The following is an 18,355-nucleotide window of genomic DNA, read 5'->3' as shown; positions in this document are numbered from 1 at the left end:
GCAAATATAATATTACAAAAATAATGCAACGAGGCTGATAATAAGTAATCAATCCTGAGGCTCTGCGGTGAACGGTACAAATTAATATATATATCATAATTCCATGTGCTCATATTAATAATTATGCTGATACCACTACTCAATGGCAATATATATACTCATAAAATATGAATATAAGTACTGTTTGGGGAAATCAGATAAACGTAGGTCTTCTTTTAGAGTTTTTTGAATTAGACTGAAAATTTCAAGAAAATTTAAATTAGTCCCTAAAATCAAAGGTTCAACCTAAATTTGGGCTGTGACAATAAAAGAAACTCTAAAAAATCTCTTCAAATGAAAATGGGTGTCTAGGGATCTTCTTATTGTATTGATACCCTAATTGGGCGTTGCGTTTTGATGTGATTGTTTCATTCTTTCAGTGTGGTGTTGGATTTTATTAAATTTTTATTTTTTGATTTTATCTTTTACTTTTTTTATTGTATTATTTTTGTTGTGATTTTCATATCTTTTCGTATTTAAAATATTGAATTATGATGCTTTTGAGCATTAATATTATGGTTTGATTTTTTTTTCTTCTTTTTCCTTGTTTTTTTTTTTTTGCTGTTCGAGTTGTTCTTCAATGGGACTTGAGTATGAATTTTTTAACGAGATATCCTTTTACTAAAAAAAAAAAACAGGTACAAATAATACACACTTACATTCTAGTCAGATACCATAGGTTAAAAAAGCCAGCAGTCTTTATGTATAAAATTAATCATTGATTACTGGTATCATTCTAGACCAAGACAGACAAGTAGAAAAAACCCTATTTTCCTGCTCTGGCATTTTAATTTTTTATATCAGTCTTTCTTTATGCCATACTTTTATTTCTTCTAAAAAATATATATAAATATATAAATATGGATCTCCTGAGAAGCATGTTTATCCTTTTCCAGCTTTATAAATCCCCTGGCTCTTTCTATCTCTCTCTCCTATAATTCTTGCTTCAGTGGAAGGAGAGAGAAAAGCTCAAAAAGGAATACTAAGGAAAAGCATGGGGAGAGCTCCTTGCTGTGACAAAGCTAACGTTAAGAAAGGCCCATGGTCACCTGAAGAAGACGCCAAGCTCAAGGCATACATCGAGCAGCATGGTACCGGTGGAAATTGGATCGCTTTGCCTCAGAAAATTGGTAATATTTTAAGATAAACCAACCCATCCATCGGCTCTGCTTGCTTGATTTTTCTTTCTTTTTCCAACTAGAAAATACTAATAATTGTTTTATGGTATCTGATGTGATGAGATTCTAAAGGGTTGCTTTTTTGTAGCTTAGGCCTTAAGAGATGTGGGAAAAGCTGTCGCCTCAGATGGTTAAACTATCTCCGCCCGAATATTAAGCATGGAGGGTTCTCCGAAGAAGAAGATAGATTATTTGCAGCCTCTATATCAGTATCGGTAGCAGGTATTTTTGGTCCTAAAAAAATTCTTTAAAGTCAACAAAAGTGACAAACCCTATGTTTTGCTTGATTCATTTTAAGCAAACGTTTTTCATGTCTAAGAGATTACACCTCGCATGATCGTCAATAGGTGGTCTATTATTGCTGCACAATTACCGGGGAGGACTGATAACGATATAAAGAACTATTGGAACACGAGGCTTAAGAAGAAGCTTCTCGGCAAGCAACGCAAAGAGCATCAGTCTCGTAGAGGCAACAACATAAAGCAAGCTCTGAAGAGATCAGCTAGTGTGGGGGATTCCATGGTTCCAGCTGATAACATCAACCAAAGCCGTTACTGGCCAGAGTTGCCTGTGCTGGCGGCGGGGGCGCCACCCATACAACACTCAAGTGCTCAAGAACATCAAGTTGACCACCAAGCCTCGATGAGAAGATTACTTATCAAGCTTGGAGGAAGATTTTCTGATGATGATCATGTGATTAACGATGGGACAACACTTCATCAGTTTCCAAACGATTCATCCTCCACCGATCAACATCTATATGAGCAGTCTGTTTACATACCCTCTTCTTCCTCTTCTTCTCCCATGGATGCCTTGAACTTAAACAATAACATCGATGCTCAGTTTGTGAACTCTCAGTACACCATGGATGAAGCAAATCTGCACATGCTGCAAGGACAAAGCGGTACTTTTTCATCAGAGCTCCAGGAAATGGGATATAGCAACCCACAGAGATTAGATGGGATGGAGTTCTTATATGGGGCAGATATGGTCAATAATCGAGCTGTGAATCCTTGCGAAAGCATTGGCTGGGCCGATACAAGCTCCCTGGTTGGCCCTCCTTGTGCTTCAGAATACGGAGTCATACAACAAGGAATGCTTCAAGAATATGCTTTCACTGATATGAGGTACCCAGGAGGAGCACAATAGCATAGGAAATGGTGGGTCCTGAATCATAGACGAAAAACCCTAATAATAATCTCGTTGAGTTTGATATATATAAATATGCTTGCTTTCATTGTTCATGCTTAATTAATCAATAGTGACTGTAATTTATATTTTCTTTTACACTGTATTATCATACTCATTATCTTATGCTGATTGATGAACTAGGGAATTATGAAGGGTCAATATCTAGTTTATGCCAGATATGATTAACTGATGTGCATGCATTTTCTTGCATTGTATATCCATGTTCATATTATTACAAGTTAGAAATGCTCCTTCGGAATGTCCAAACAAGCCGCAGCCTCCACGCTAGATTCCTTAAGAAAAACCCACTGTATCTAGCTAGGCTACTGGATAGAACTAATTGCATGCTAGCAGAAATAAATAAAATCTCCAAAGGCTAAAAGCACATGCCACCGTTCCTTAATTAGTGATTAATGTTCTTAAAGAACAATCCCTTCTCTAATCATCGACATTTTTTGCTTGTTCTGCCATACACTGAAGCTCCTATATATCTACGAGGCTCTCCTTTTTTTCTTCTTAGATCTGATCTGTGTCTGCTTCTCTACCTCCACTCTCTTCTCCTTTCTCACTGATATATATTTGATTTTATACCTAAAAATACGAATCTAGAGACATAGTTTTAAAGTTCAACAGCAATATCCAAGTGTGTTATGCTGGTCTGTTGGCTCTAGTTTGAAGAAATTACTGGAAAGTAATAATCAATGGCTGTTCAAGGAACTGATACATGATAGAAATATTAAATTAAGACCAGAAAAGCAGCTTAATTAATTCTCTTGAACACGCATCCCATTGTAAGTATTAGCTCCTGATCACAATGGCATCGGGAAACATGTAAATGCACAATAATATTCAGGGTGTTCAAGGTCCAACCATCAGCACGTCTGAAAACTGACAAGGTTCATCAACTGTACATAAGAGTGAGCAAAGATACCTAAGAAATATAATCATATATCTAAACTATTAATAGTTTGGAAGTTTTAAAATTACTATTATCTGAATTAAATTAAAATTTAAAAAATAAATAACTAAAAAAATGTGATTGAATAGAACCGATATCACCCCTAATTGTACACATATTTATAGCTAGCTAGACAAATGCGGTGTGTCAATATCCTTTATCTTGACAGATATTGGAGTTTCAGATTACCATTTAGTAGTATATATATAACAGAAGCTTGAGCTTCCCATTTATGTAAATCTCTGGCAAAATAATAATGTTATATAAAAATCTTTCACTTCTGGTAGCAGAAAGAAACGGAGCACGTTTTATCATCATGGACTCTTGTGTGTTGATTACAGTTGTAACAATTGGGGTGACAAAATGTGTATTTTGGTTGACAAGTTTTTCTATTGATTGGTAAGGGATGGTCATGATATCTGTTAAACTTGGTTGACAATTTCCACAAACCCTACCTGTTATTTGCATAAGCTTTGGTCTCATCACCTAAACCAACTTTTAAAACCGAAATTTACCACTTTTATCAATTCCTCATTCAAATACATTACCAAGTCAACCATTGACATGCTAGGTAGTTTTCCAATATCATTTCGCTCTACCAATTATAATTTCTGTATCCAAACCAATATAAGTTCTACTATAGAAATCTTATCCAGTTCTTGTTCGAAATGTTTACAGACACAGTGCTATGCATTTAGTTAAATTAGTTTTGCAGAAAGAAATGATGATAAAATATCGGCCAGCCAGACAGGCAAAGGAATAGAAAGGGACAATAATTCTGAAAAATAATTAATTATAGCATGTGTGTATATATATATATAAAGAATAAGCAAATTCAAATTTAATTAGAATTATCTGTAAAGCAAGAAAGAATATCCCAGGCGAGGAAGAAGCAGAACAGAAAAGGTCCAAAGAAAGAAACCAATAATTACAAAATTTCGAGCTTAATTAATTAATTAATTAATGAGTCGCCCAAAATAATGAATCCTTGATTAAGGACCCCTGTTCCTGGACTGGAAGACGTCGCCCTAGCCATGACAACAACCAAACGACGACTTATTTCTCCTACTTTTTTGTGTTTTAAATATTATGTATAAACCTTCTTTTCTAAATAATCATATTATATTAGCTATGGGCATTTTTAAATCATAGTGATAACGACACTCATTAACAGGAGATGAATTAACAATATTGCTCTAGGTCTTGGATGCGTACGTGATAATAGTGGAGAAAAATACAATATGACAGCGTGCATCAAAATCAAATTAATTAATTTCATTCTCGTAGCCGTCGGAAGGTTTTCATTTAGCTTTGTCAACAGTGGGATTTGGATATTATGATACTTCGCTTGAATTTTTGTCATTCTTTACATTACATATTCTAACTTAATTAATAATATATATATATATTAAGAGCAAGGTTTGATGTCACTCCAGTTGCCTGCAATGTTTGATGTCATTCCAGTTAGTTATAAGAATTAAGAGCAAGGTATATTTTTAGAAAATCTCCGAGCAAGTTTCTCAAATTGGACCCAGCCTATCCATATTCAACCAAGCCTTTCTGCTAAATGGACATAAGAAGCCCATTGATTCCATTTCCACCGCAAAATGGAGTTAGCAATGTGGTAAAAATATCGGCATCAAAAAAGGAATTCAACACATAAGCTATTAATCCCAACGAAGTACGGTATATTTACTTTTCAATTTTATTTAAATTAGTAACTTATTCTTCATGATTATATTTGTTGAAAGTCAATTTTGGTGGCTTTGCACATGGTTAATTCGGTGACTTTCGGTAGAATTAAATGGATGCAGCAATTGTTGAAATTTTCAACAATGGTAAAGTCTCAATTTTAGTTATTGTAATTTAGGGTATTTACAAATTAGTTCTTAAGCTTCAACTATAAATACCCTAGCTCATTTAGCTTCAAAACCATCCCAAAGCATTCTAGCTTTCTTTCAATACTAGAGAAAATTTATAAAGTTTCTTGAGTGTTGTTTTCTCATTTTTTTATCAATAGAGAATTATCATTGTTTTCTCCTTGGTAGATCGAGAGAAGTTGTAATTCCTATTTTCTCATAGTGAAATTCTTCTACCATTTCCCGTGGTTTTTACCTTAAATTTTTAGGGATTTTTCATGTAAATTTTGTGTCTCTTTTATCTTCATTTTTATTTTCTCAAATTATCAGTTGCGATTTTGCTATATCCGTTAGCTGTCTTCCGCAACAATTGGTATCCGAGCCATATTTGAGTGTGTAATATCTGCTTATTGTCTTTGTGGTTGCCACCAAAAAGTGGATCCTCCAACATAAGAAAGTAAGAAGTTATTACTCATTCTTTGAAGGTTCCAGAGAACTATTCACGATAGTGAAATAGTGGGAGCTATCCGTAAAAGAAGCTATGGCAACGAAATTTGATATTGAAAAGTTCAATGGGAGAAATTTCTCACTGTGGAAATTAAAGATGAAGGCCATCCTGAGGAAAGATAGTTGTCTAGTAGCTATTAGTGAAAGGCCGGTGGATTTCACAGATGACAACAAATGGATCGAAATGGACGGGAATGCTATGTCAAACTTTCATCTAGCATTAGCAGATGAAGTATTGTCAAGTATCGAGGAGAAGAATACAACTAAGGAGATATGAGATCATCTCGCCAAATTGTACGAGGCCACACCGTTGCATAATAAAATTTTTCTTAAGAGAAAATTGTACACTCTCCGTATGCCAGAATCTACTTCAGTGACAGAGCACTTAAACACATTGAACACGTTATTTCTCAGCTTACATCCTTAAGATGTACAATAGGAGACAAGATATTGCTGAACTTCTACTTCAAAGTCTACCTGATTCGTATGATCAACTCATCATCAACTTGACAAATAGTAATGTCACCAGTCTAGTCTTCGATGACGTTGCAGCAGCTGTTCTACAAGAAGAAAATCGGCACAAGAACAAGGAAGACAGAAAAGTAAATATGCAACAAGCAGAAGCATTGAAACGACGAGAGGGAGATCAACAGAACGTGGCCAAAGCAGCAGTCACAAACATGGTAGATCGAAGTCGAGGAGCAAGAAGAATTTAAAGTGCTACAACTGTGGAAAGAAGGGTCACTTGAAGAAGGATTGTTGGAGTCTAAATAAAAACTCCAATCCACAAGGCAATACCACAAATACTTCAGATGATGGAGATGCTCTATGCTGTGAAGCGTCAACCACCGTGGAAGGCAGAAAAAGATTTGTAGATATATGGCTCATTGATTCGGGAGCGACATATCACATGACCTCAAGAAGAGAATGGTTCCATCATTATGAACCTGTCTTACGAGGATCTATGTATAGTTGCAATGATCATGCCTTAGAGATTTTTGGCTTAGGAACCATCAAATTGAAGATGTATGATGGAACAATTAAAGTTGTTCGAGATATGCGGCACGTGAAAGGCTTGAAGAAAAATTTATTATCCTACGGATTGTTAGATAATAATGCAAGCAAGATTGAAACACGGAAAGGAATCATGAAGGTGTTCCGTGGAGCGCTTGTGGTGCTGAAAGGAAAAAAGATAGCAGCAAACTTGTACATGCTGAAGGGAGAGACTTTGCTAGAAGTAGAAGCCTCTGTTGCCTCATGTAGTTCAGATTCAACAATGTTATGGCATCAGAAACTTGGACAGATGTCAGAACAAGGAATGAAAGTTCTTGTGAGCAAAAGCTACTTCTAGGCTTAACAAATATATCATTTCCTTTGTGTGAGCATTGCATAACAAGTAAGCAACACCGGTTAAAATTCAACATGTCAATTCTAGAGGCAAAAGTGTTCTAGAATTGGTTCATTCTGACGTGTGGCAAGCACCAGTTACATTCCTAGGTGGAGCAAAATATTTTGTCTCATTTACTGATGACTACTCCAGGAGATGTTGGGTGTACCCTATTAAGATGAAGTCAGATGTGTTTTCAACTTTCAAAATCTTCAAAGCGCGAGTGGAACTTGATTCTGGAAATAAGATCAAGTGTTTCAGAACAGATAATGGAGGAGAATATACAAGCGAAAATTTGATGACTTTTGCAGGAAAGAAGGCATCAAAAGACAGTTCACAGTGGCGAACACTCCTCAACAAAATGGAGTGGCAGAGCGGATGAACAGAACCTTGTTAGAAAGAACAAGAGCAATGTTGATGGATGTATGCCTAGAAAAATCATTCTGGGCAGAAGCAGTCAATACCGCCTGTTATTTGGTGAATCGAGCTCCATCAACTGCAATAGAGCTGAAGACACCAATGGAGATATGGACTGGTAAACCAACTAATTATTCAAACCTCCATGTATTTGGAAGTATTGTATACGTGATGTACAACTCCCAAGAAATTTTAAAGCTGGATCCAAAATCCAGGAAATACAAATTCTTGGGGTATGCTGATGATGTAAAGGGGTATCGCTTATGGGATCCCACTGCCCGCAAAGTGATCATCAGCAGGGATGTTATCTTTGTAGAAATAAACTACAAAGAAAAGAAGAATATGGTAGCGCTGAAAAGTCAGAGACTACATAGATACATGTGGAAAAAGAGTTTGAACAAGGAGATTCTTTTCAAGCAGAACCAGCACATTATGAACAAGAACCAGAGAGTTCTGAAGCTCCAATAACTCATCAATCAGATCGTGTGAGAAGACGTCCCAATTGGCACTCAGATTATGTTATAGAAGGTAATATTGCATACTGCCTTTTAACAGAGGACGTTGAGCCATCAACATACCAGGAGACAATAAACAACTCAGGTGCTTCACTGTGGATGATGGCGATGCAAGAAGAAATTGAAGCCCTTCATAAAAATAATACATGGGACCTTGTGTCACTACCACAAGGAAGGAAGCCAATTGGTAATAAATGGGTCTTCAAAATCAAGCGAAATGGTGACGATCAAGTTGAGAGGCATCGTGCAAGACTGGTGGTCAAAGGATATGCTCAAAAAGAATGTATTGATTTCAATGAAATCTTTTCTCCTGTGGTTCGACTAACAACAATTCGAGTAGTTTTGGCAATGTGTGCTATATTGAACTTACATCTAGAACAACTAGATGTTAAAATATCTTTTCTTCATAGAAATCTTGAAGAAGAGATTTACATGCTCCAACCTAAAGGTTTTGAAGAAAAAGAAAAAAAGATCTTGGTTTGCAGGTTGAACAAATCTCTGTACGGTCTAAAGCAGGCGCCGAGGTGTTGATATAAGAGATTTGATTCCTTCATTATGTGCCTTGGATACAACAGACTTAATGCAGACCCTTGTGCTTATTTCAAGAGGTCTGGTGATAACGATTTTGTTATATTGTTGTTGTATGTGGATGACATGTTGGTTGCAGGACCCAATAAAGATCATATTGAAGAATTGAAGGAACAACTGGCTAGGGAATTTGAAATGAAGGACTTGGGATCGGCAAACAAGATTCTAGGGATGCAAATTCACCAAGACAGAAGTAATAGGAATATTTGGCTTTCACAAAAGAATTATTTAAAAAAGATCTTGTCACGATTCAACATGAAAGATTGTAAGCCAATTTCTACCCCTCTTCCTATTAACTTCAAATTATCCTCCAGTATGAGTCCTAGCAGTGAAGAAGAGAGGATGGAGATGTATCGAGTACCGTATGCATTAGCAGTGAGAAGTTTAATGTTCGCTATGATATGCACAAGACCAAACATTGCACAAGCAGTGGGAGTAGTTAGTCGGTACATGGTGAATCCAGGCAAAGAGCATTGGAATACAGTAAAGAGGATCCTGAGATACATTAAAGGGACCTCAAATATTGCATTATGTTATGAAGATCAAATTTACTTATCAATGGGTATGTTGATTCTGACTATGCAGGGGATTTGGATAAAAGCAAATCTACTACATGATATGTGTTTAAAATTGTTGGTGGAGCTGTAGCTGGGTTCCAAAATTGCAGTCAGTTGTGGCTATGTCCACAATAGAAGCAGAATATGTAGCAGCTACACAAGCCAGTAAAGAAGCAATTTGGTTGAAGATGCTATTGGAGGAGCTTGGGCACAATCAAGAGTATGTCTCTCTGTTTTGTGACAGTCAAAGTACCTTGCATTTAGCAAGGAATCCAGTATTTCATTCAAGGACAAAACACATACGAGTTCAATACCATTTCATTTGTGAAAAGGTGGAAGAAGGGACGGTAGATATGCAGACGATCCATACCAAAGACAACATAGCAGATTTCATGACGAATGTGATCAATGCTGATAAATTTACCTGGTGTCGATCCTCTTGTGGCATGTCAGAAACGTAACCAACATGAAGGTACAAGGTAGAAAGAATGGTGTGAAGATATGATTGTTCCAATCAAATCTTCAAGTGGGAGATTGTTGAAAGTCAATTTTGGTGGCTTTGCACATGGCTAATTCGGTGGCTTTCGGTGGAATTAAATGGATGCAGCAATTGTTGAATTTTTCAATAATGGTAAAATCTCAATTTTAGTCATTGTAATTTAGGGTATTTACAAATTAGTCCTTAACATTCTACTATAAATACCCTAGCTCATTTAGCTTCAAAACCATCCCAAAGCATTTAGCTTTCTTCCAATACTAGAGAAAATTTAGAGAGTTTCTTGAGAGTTGTTTTCTCCTTTTTTATCAAGAGAGAATTATCATTTTTTCTCCTTGGTAGATTGAGAGAAGTTGTAATTCCTATTTTCTCATAGTGAAATTCTTCTACCGTTGCTTGTGGTTTTTACCGTAAATGTTTAGGGGTTTTCCACGTAAATTTTGTGTCTCTTTTATCTTCATTTTTTTCTCAAATTATCAGTTGCGATTTTGCTCTATCCGATAGCCATCTTTCGCAACAATATTAATAAAGAATCTAACTTTTTAATTTATCGATTAAGGATAAATTTGAAAATTAATTAAATTTAACATAACGTGTATTAAATGATAAGAATATCACTTGTTAAGAAAGACTAGTATGATTTTTTTAACGTGAATTTGAAATAAAAGACTTATAAATATCAAATATATAGTTTTTAAATTCTACTTCCACGCCACAATCCAACGACACATTTGAACACAGACGACTTCTCAGTTTCCATGGGTTCCTCTTGTAGTATTACTTGGACAGTGTGGTCTAATTTGGCTGCATTATAGGGGTTGTCTATGGTTTTCCCTAATAATCCTATGACTTTCATCTTAGCTTGGCATGGTGTCCTCTTTCAATCTAATCGTGCGTCAATTTGGAATCTAATTTCCCCTGCTACCATTTGGTCCCTGTGGCTATTTACAAATGATAGTCTTCAAAGACAATATTGTGGACGTTTCCCAGTTGATGTTCATCGTCAAGACTCGGCTGGCCTGGTGGTTTAAAGCCAAATTTCCCGATTGTCCTGTATCATTGGATAACTTGATAGCTGATCCGACCCTTCTCAGTTCTGTTGTATCTCTTTGGAGAGATCCTCCCCTGATTTCTTAACCCTCAATGTCGACGGAGCGTGTATGTTGGGAAATAAACGAGTAACAAGTAATTTCCCTATAGCCAGATTAGTGAAAACGAAATAAAAGCGGAAAAATAATACCTGAAAAATTGATAACGGAGTTCAGCCAATTGTGCTTACGTCTCCGGACTGCTGCAGATCTTTTACTAAAGGGAAAAAATTACAGGTGTTTACAAAACACACTTGAGAGAGAACTGGAAGATTTTGGGATGATTTTGAAGCTAAATGAGCTAAGGTATTTATAATTGAAGCTTCAGGACTAATATTGTAAATACCCTAAAGTATGCAATGGCTAAAATATAATTAACCCAAAAAACATTTTAATTTAAATTTGGGGCACTGAATTCGGTGTCCCTTTTGCTGAAAAACGGTGCTCCCCTTTTGTTTTTTTTCAACCCACCTTAATTGACTTTTCCAACAATCTCCCACTTGAAGACTGATTTTAATATGTCTTCACACCTCGATCGATGCAACAACATTTCTGGTCTTGTTACTCTAGCATACCAACTGAAGCTGAACTCAGCTTCAGTTTGTCTGTAGTTACCGTCTTTGTCAACATGTCTGCCGGATTTTGAGCTCCACTAATCTTTTCAAGTTTCAAAATCCCATCGTCCAGAAGAGACCAGATAAAATGATATCGAAATTGTATGTGCTTCGTCCTGGAATGAAAAGACGGATTCTTTACTAGATGGATAGCACTTTGACTATCACAATACAAGACATTGTTTTCTTGTTTCTTGCCTAACTCTTCCAAGAGACTTTGGAGCCAAACTATCTCCTTGCTGGCTTCCGTAACAGCGACATATTCTGCTTCAGTGGTGGAGAGAGCAACTATATTTTGTAGTTGAGAAACCCAACTCACTGCAGTACCTCCTAGAGTATAGACATACCCTGTAGTGCTCCTTCTGATGTCAACATTTCCGGCTAAGTCAGCATCTACATAGCCTGTCAGTATCGTATCTCCACCTTTGAAACAAAGTGTTTTGTTTGTAGTACCCCGCAGATATCTGAGGATCCATTTGACAGCTTCCCAGTGTACTTTGCCCGAATTATTCATGTACCTGCTAACAGCTCCCACTGCATGAGCAATATCTGGTCTGGTACAAACCATGGCATACATCAGACTTCCAATTGCTGAGGCATATGACACATTCACCATATGTGCACGTTCTTCCTCCGTCTTTGGTGATTGTTCTTTGGAGAGTCTAAAATGAACACCTAAAGGTGTACTTACTGGTTTAGCATCTTGCATGTTGAACCTGGAGAGTACTTTGTTGATGTACTCAGCATGTGATAATATCAAAGTCCCCGACTTTGTGTCTCTCTTGATCCTCATCCCAAGAATCTGCTTTGCTGCACCCAGATCTTTCATTGCAAACTGCTTCGAAATTTTTTGCTTCAAGTTTATAATCTCTTGCATGTGTGAGCCTGCAACGAGCATGTCATCAACGTACAACAATAAAATAATGAAGCTATTGTCGAACCTCTTGATGTAGCAACAATTATTTGCTTGGCATCTGGTAAAACCACTGCTACTCATGAAGCTATCAAACTTATTGTACCATTGTCTAGGAGCTTGTTTTAAACCATACAAGCTCTTCTTCAACCTGCATACCAGGTTTTTCTTGCCTGCCTCTATGAAGCCTTCTGGCTGCCTCATATAGATTTCTTCCTCCAAATCACCATGAAGGAAAGCTATCTTTATATCTAACTGCTCAAGATGTAAATTCTCTGCAGCTACAATTTTCAACACCAGTCTGATAGTAGACAGTTTCACGACTAGAGAGAAAATTTCATTGTAGTCAATACCTTCTTTTTGCTGAAAACCTTTGACAACCAATCTCGCTTTGTAACGTTTGCTCCCATCGTGCTCTTCTTTGATCCTGTAAATCCACTTGTTGTGAAGCGCTTTCTTGCCTGGTGGTAATTCAGCTAATTCCCACGTCTGATTTGACATAAGCGAGTCCATCTCATCTTTCATGGAAGACTCCCACTTGACTGAATCCTCCACTTGCATTGCTTCATCATAGCACTCTGGTTCACCATTGTCAGTCAGCAACAAGTAGTGCAAAGAATGAGAATACCGTTGGGTTGGTTTAGGAATTATGGAGGAGCGTCTTAGTTCGGTGTGCCTGGTTCTTCTTGAACTGCTTCAGGACTGATCTGAACATCATTTCCAAAATCTCCTCAAACTCAGCAAATTCCTTTGTTTCATCTTTGGTATTGGAGCTGCTTGATTCTACAGTTGACCTATCTTTGTACATCACATTCTCATTGAAAATGACATCTCTGCTTCTAATGATCTTCCGATTTTCATAGTCCCAAAACCGGTAACCGAACTCATCACCACTGTAACCAACAAAGGCACATTTGTTGGACTTAGCATCAAGTTTACTTCTTTCAGCAGAGTCTATGTGTACATAAGAAATACAACCAAACACTCTTAAGTGTGAAAGGTTTATTTCTTTCTTGCTCCTAACTTCCTCTGGTATTCTGCCATCCAAAGGAACTGAGGGCCCACGATTGATCAGGTAAGCTGCAGTGTTGATAGCTTCAGCCCATAGAAATTTGGGCAATCCAGCATGTATCCTCATGCTTCTGGCACGTTTATTTAGAGTTCTGTTCATGCGCTCTGCTACGCCATTCTGCTGCGGTGTCATGGGAACTGTTGTCTCCATCTTGATCCCATTGTTTGCGCAAAAGTCTCTGAATCTCCTATTTCTGTACTCTCATCCATTGTCAGACCTCAACCGCTTGACTTTCAGACCAGTCTCATTTTCCACCATGGCCTTCCATTTTCTGAAGGTATCAAAGACTTCTGATTTCTTCTTCAGAAAATAAACCCACACCTTCCTTGTAGAATCATCGATGAAGGTGACATAATATAGTGAGCCTACAAGAGATGGAACTGGAGATGGTCCCCATACATCAGTATGAACCAACTCTAACTTTTCAGCCTTGGGTGTCTTACCAATCTTTGCAAAGCTGACTTTTTTTTATTTTCCAAAGATGCAATCCTCGCATAGTCCGACATCTACATTCTTTAGATCCAACAGCTTCCCTTTTGACAAAAGCGTCTTCATCTTTCTCGCTCATATGGCCAAGCCTTTGGTGCCATAGGTTTGATTTTCCATCAACATCTGCGGCTGCAATGATATTCTCTAAATTTGAGGTTACATAGAGAGTACCAGTTTTCTTACCACGAGCAATGACGAGTGCTCCTTTGGTAATCTTCCATTCACAGTCTGAAAACGTTGTGCTATATCCTTCTACATCAAGCTGTTCAACAAAAATCAAATTTCTTTTGAGACCAGGAATATGTCTCACACCTTTCAGCTTCCAGGTGGTCTGGTTTGACAACTTTAATCGGATGTCTCCTTTTCCGACGATCTTCAAGGTTTTATCATTGGCTAGATGAACCTTCCCAAAATCACCACTGACATAGTTCTCCATGATTTCTCGGCATGGGGTGGAGTGGAAAGATGCCCCTGAATCCAAGATCCATGATTCAATCGGAGTGTTGACGCTTAGAATCATGACATCACCTATCTCCTCTGTCATGTTGGCAGATTCTTGTGCAACGGTATCTTTCTTCAGTGCTCGACAATCTCTTTTAAAGTGACCCTTCTTGCCACAATTATAACAGGTAAAATCTTTTGTTCTGTTCTTGATTTGCCCCTTCTGGATTTCGATCTGCCACGATTTGAATTTCTTTCTGAAGTTCTCCCTCTAGACTCCGTGTTCAAGGCTGAGGAGGTTGATGCTTCACCCGATTCTCTCCGTCGAATTTCTTCGCTCAGTACCATATCCTGAACATCGTCGAATTTCAATTTACTATTTCCCGACGAGCTGCTAACTACTGTAACAGTAGCATTCCAACTATCTGGTAGAGATGATAAGAGAATTAAAGCTTGAACTTCATCATCGAATTCAATTTCCACGGAACTCAACTGGGTTGTGATTATGTTGAGTTCATTCAGGTGTTGAGCCACTGATGCCCCTTCCGTCATCCGCAAATTGAATAATCACCTCATCAAATGAACTTTGTTTGAGGCCGATGGCTTCTCATACATACTGGAGAGAGCCGCCATAAGACCCGTCGTGGTCTTTTCCTTTTCTATGTTGAAAGCAAAATTTCGGGACAACGTCAGTCGGATAACTCCGAGGACTTGTCGGTCGAGAAGAGCACAGTCTTCATTCTTCATGCCTCTGGTTGCTTTCCTGAGATGGGTTGATATAGATTTTTCTGGTACAGAAAAGCTTCGATCTGCATCTTCCAAAAGCCAAAGTCCGCACTATCGAACTTTTCAATTTTCACCTTCCCTTCGTCTGCAGTCATCGCTCCCACTCGAATCTGGCTTCTTCGGATCGTTTCTGACAATTTGTGCGAATCACCGTGTATTATAACACCTCCGTCGACAAATTCGTATCGCCGACAAAATTTCACTATTCACAAATTTACTATTCATGTGAATAGTAATGAATAGTAACCTCGCAAAAAAATTGACAAAATTCACAACCTAAAAGCTCTGATTACCAGTTGTTGGGAAATAAACGAGTAACAAGTAATTTCCTATAGCCAGATTAGTGAGAATACGAAATAAAAGTGGAAAAATAATACCCGAAAATTTGATAACGGAGTTCAGCCAATTGTGCTTACGTCTCCGACTGCTGCAGATCTTTTACTAAAGGGAAAAAATTACAGGTGTTTACAAAACACACTTGAGAGAGAACTGGAAGATTTTGGGATGATTTTGAAGCTAAATGAGCTAGGGTATTTATAGTTGAAGCTTCAGGATTAATCTTGTAAATACCCTAAAGTATGCAATGGCTAAAATGTAATTAACCCAAAAACATTTTAATTTAAATTTGGGGCACCGAATTCGATGCCCCTTTGCTGAAAAACGGTGCTCCCCTTTTGTTTTTTTTTCAACCCACCTTAATTGACTTTTCCAACAGTGTAAGAGTTCGACTAGTTTGTGTGGTATAGGTGACTTAATCAGGAATAATTGTAGCGATATCTTAATGGAATTTTCTTTGTCAGCTGGGTTAGGGACTGTTTTCTTTGCTAAATTGCTGGCTATTCAATATGTTGTCAATGTTTTAGTTCTTCTGCATGGGCTTTTAAATTTCGTCTCAACATAGAATGTGATTGTAGTGTTGTCGTAGATTGGGTCAAGAATCCTACGAAGGTTGTCTCGTTGTATTCGTCGCTAATAAGGAGGTTACATAACCAGATTCATACAGATCGATGGATTATTCGTCACATTCATCGAGTTCAATACATTAAAGCTGATACTTTGGCCAAAAGGGGTTTTGAAAGTTAAGAGGATTTTCTCTGCTGTAATTGCTTATTCATGGGGTAAGGACGGACACATGAATTTATGTTAGAGGGCGAACTTAAAAAATTATATTAAAAATGTAGGAGGTGCGAAATTATAAAACATGAGGGAATGCGAAATTAGATAATTCATATAAAATATAATGAAAATACTTAAAATATAAGAGATTTTAAAATTTTTAGGGTACGACCGCACCGAGCACCCCCTCGGTCTATCATTGATTGGGGTGTTTCGTTTCTTGTTAGTGTGCTGTTCATTCATCCTATCTCTTGTTCTCGCTTCGTGGGACAGTCTTGCTTGCTAACATTGGGTCTGGGTACTGTTGATTTTCCTCAGGTGTGGTGCGCATACGATCTAAACCAACATGGTTTGGTTTGTTTCGTGCGTTCGTATGGAGGCTTGTAAATTGCATTCGTAGGTAGAAACATCCCTTGTGTTGATGGATTCATTCTTTCCCATTGGCTCGCTTGTAAAGTTGCTACATAAGCTCTGGCCAGTGCATTGTTGGGAGTATGTTTTAGCAATTTCGTTACCCTTGTTACTATTAGGGTTTTTCATATCTAGGTGTTATTATGAGTACGCTAGGATTGCTTTTCTTAGGTCTTTAGTTATGTTTCGTACAATTGTTGTGTTGGATGTTCTCCTCTTTGTTCGTTTAATAAAATTGTGGATATTTTTTTTCCTTCGTTGTCTTAATTTGGTGTTTACTAGATCACGTTATGAGAAGATTTTTTAATAAGGCCTTATTTACCGTTTAAAAAAAATATAAGACACAAATTATGTGGAAGAAGAGAATAATTAAATAAATTAAGTGATTAAAACATGAGCAATTTTGAAGTTGAATAGTTAAATTAAAAACTTTAGTGACAATAATATAAGTGAGAAAATAGTTAAATGACGAATAATATAATTTACTCATAAAAAATATCACGTGTAAAAGTTCTTTTAAGTTTTGAAAATTGAAATATTAAAATGAAATAAAAAATAAACGTTAGGTATAGTTTTAAAACAAATAAAATTTAGGAATTAAAATAAATAAAACTGATAATTTAAATAACATGTAGTTTATCCATAATTATAATACGATAGGTCACGAAATTAACCTACCGAGGTCGAAAAAGAATACAAATATATTAAAAGACTCCAGCCGAAGAGAGTATTAACATTTTCCCCTTATTTCAGTAATGCAAATTAACAAGATACACGACATTTTACTTTTCCTTTGAAACTGTTGTGTATTATACATTTCAAAATGTACAATGTATGGAAGGCATTTTGCCCCTACAAACTATGAGGATCGTAATGGAAAGGGAAATCATTTCTAGAGCTAAAAGTGCAACTTACTTCATTTGCTAATTCTCAGAAGAATCAGTTTCACTTCTTGCCAGGTCTTCATCCCCTTCTCAACTGCCCGCTATTTTTGTAATTTAATGTGGCGAGGTCCTGAAAATTTGAAAGCCAAGATTTAAACAAAATGCTAATCGATTCAAGAAGAAAGGAAACACCAACAACTCAGAACATGCATACCATGATTCACTGGATTTTCATCTGCTGCTTCTTGTTAGCGCTTCCTGTTGGGTCCGGCTGTGGAAAAATCCTCAGAAATGGTCAAGTCCTTTGTAATGTACGCTAACTGGCAATATGCTGATCGCAACTGACTGTAAAAGTCTTCTTCCCTTCCTATTTGCTCATCTCGTCGATCCATCTCTATAAGAACCTGTTACAACCTACCGGAATAAATGGTTGGGGAGTTTTCTAGAGAAAGAGACTGTAAGATTTCTGATTCTTACCTGTGCGGGGCTCCTCCTGAAAACCTGGGAAAACCTCTTCCTGCAGTACTCATTGAAGAGTAGAGAGAAAACTATGAGAGGAATGGTGAAACCAGAAGCCATTGGTGCTTCTTTCAGGGCGAAGATCGCAACGGCAATAATGTTAAAATGGTTTTCAAGTTTGGTAACTAACTTTGAAAAAATGGTTTTCAAAGTTTGGTAAATGTTTCCTTGAAAATGGTTTTCAAAGTTTGGTAAATGTTTCTTTGAAAAATAGTTTTTCAAAGTTTGGTAGATGTTTGTTGAAAAATGATAATGGGATAATCACAATTAATCCCTATGTTTTAGGGTATTTACAAGATTAAGTGCTTAAGTTTTAACTATAAATATTCT

At 37.1% G+C, this 18,355-nt stretch overlaps 1 protein-coding gene and 1 pseudogene across 1 annotated transcript; one reads left to right on the top strand and one right to left on the bottom strand.

Annotated features, from left to right (window-relative positions):
- The first annotated feature begins 889 nt into the window (after positions 1-889).
- Positions 890-2,578, top strand: LOC120190998 (annotated as a pseudogene).
- A 15,133-nt stretch (positions 2,579-17,711) lies between these two features.
- On the bottom strand, positions 17,712-18,117 carry LOC120191017 (CSC1-like protein At1g10090). Its single transcript, XM_039194024.1, has 2 exons — positions 17,984-18,117; positions 17,712-17,910 (listed from the first exon to the last, which is right to left on the bottom strand). Exons 1-2 carry the CDS (start codon positions 18,083-18,085, stop codon positions 17,755-17,757), a joined length of 258 nt encoding a protein of 85 aa, XP_039049955.1. The 5' UTR covers positions 18,086-18,117; the 3' UTR covers positions 17,712-17,754.
- Positions 18,118-18,355: the final 238 nt, after the last annotated feature.

Source organism: Hibiscus syriacus, unplaced genomic scaffold (assembly GCF_006381635.1).
Source record: "Hibiscus syriacus cultivar Baekdansim isolate YM2019G1 unplaced genomic scaffold, ASM638163v2 tig00116964_pilon, whole genome shotgun sequence".
NCBI classification, from domain to species: Eukaryota; Viridiplantae; Streptophyta; class Magnoliopsida; order Malvales; family Malvaceae; genus Hibiscus; species Hibiscus syriacus.
This window is presented reverse-complemented; position numbering and strand designations above follow the sequence as displayed.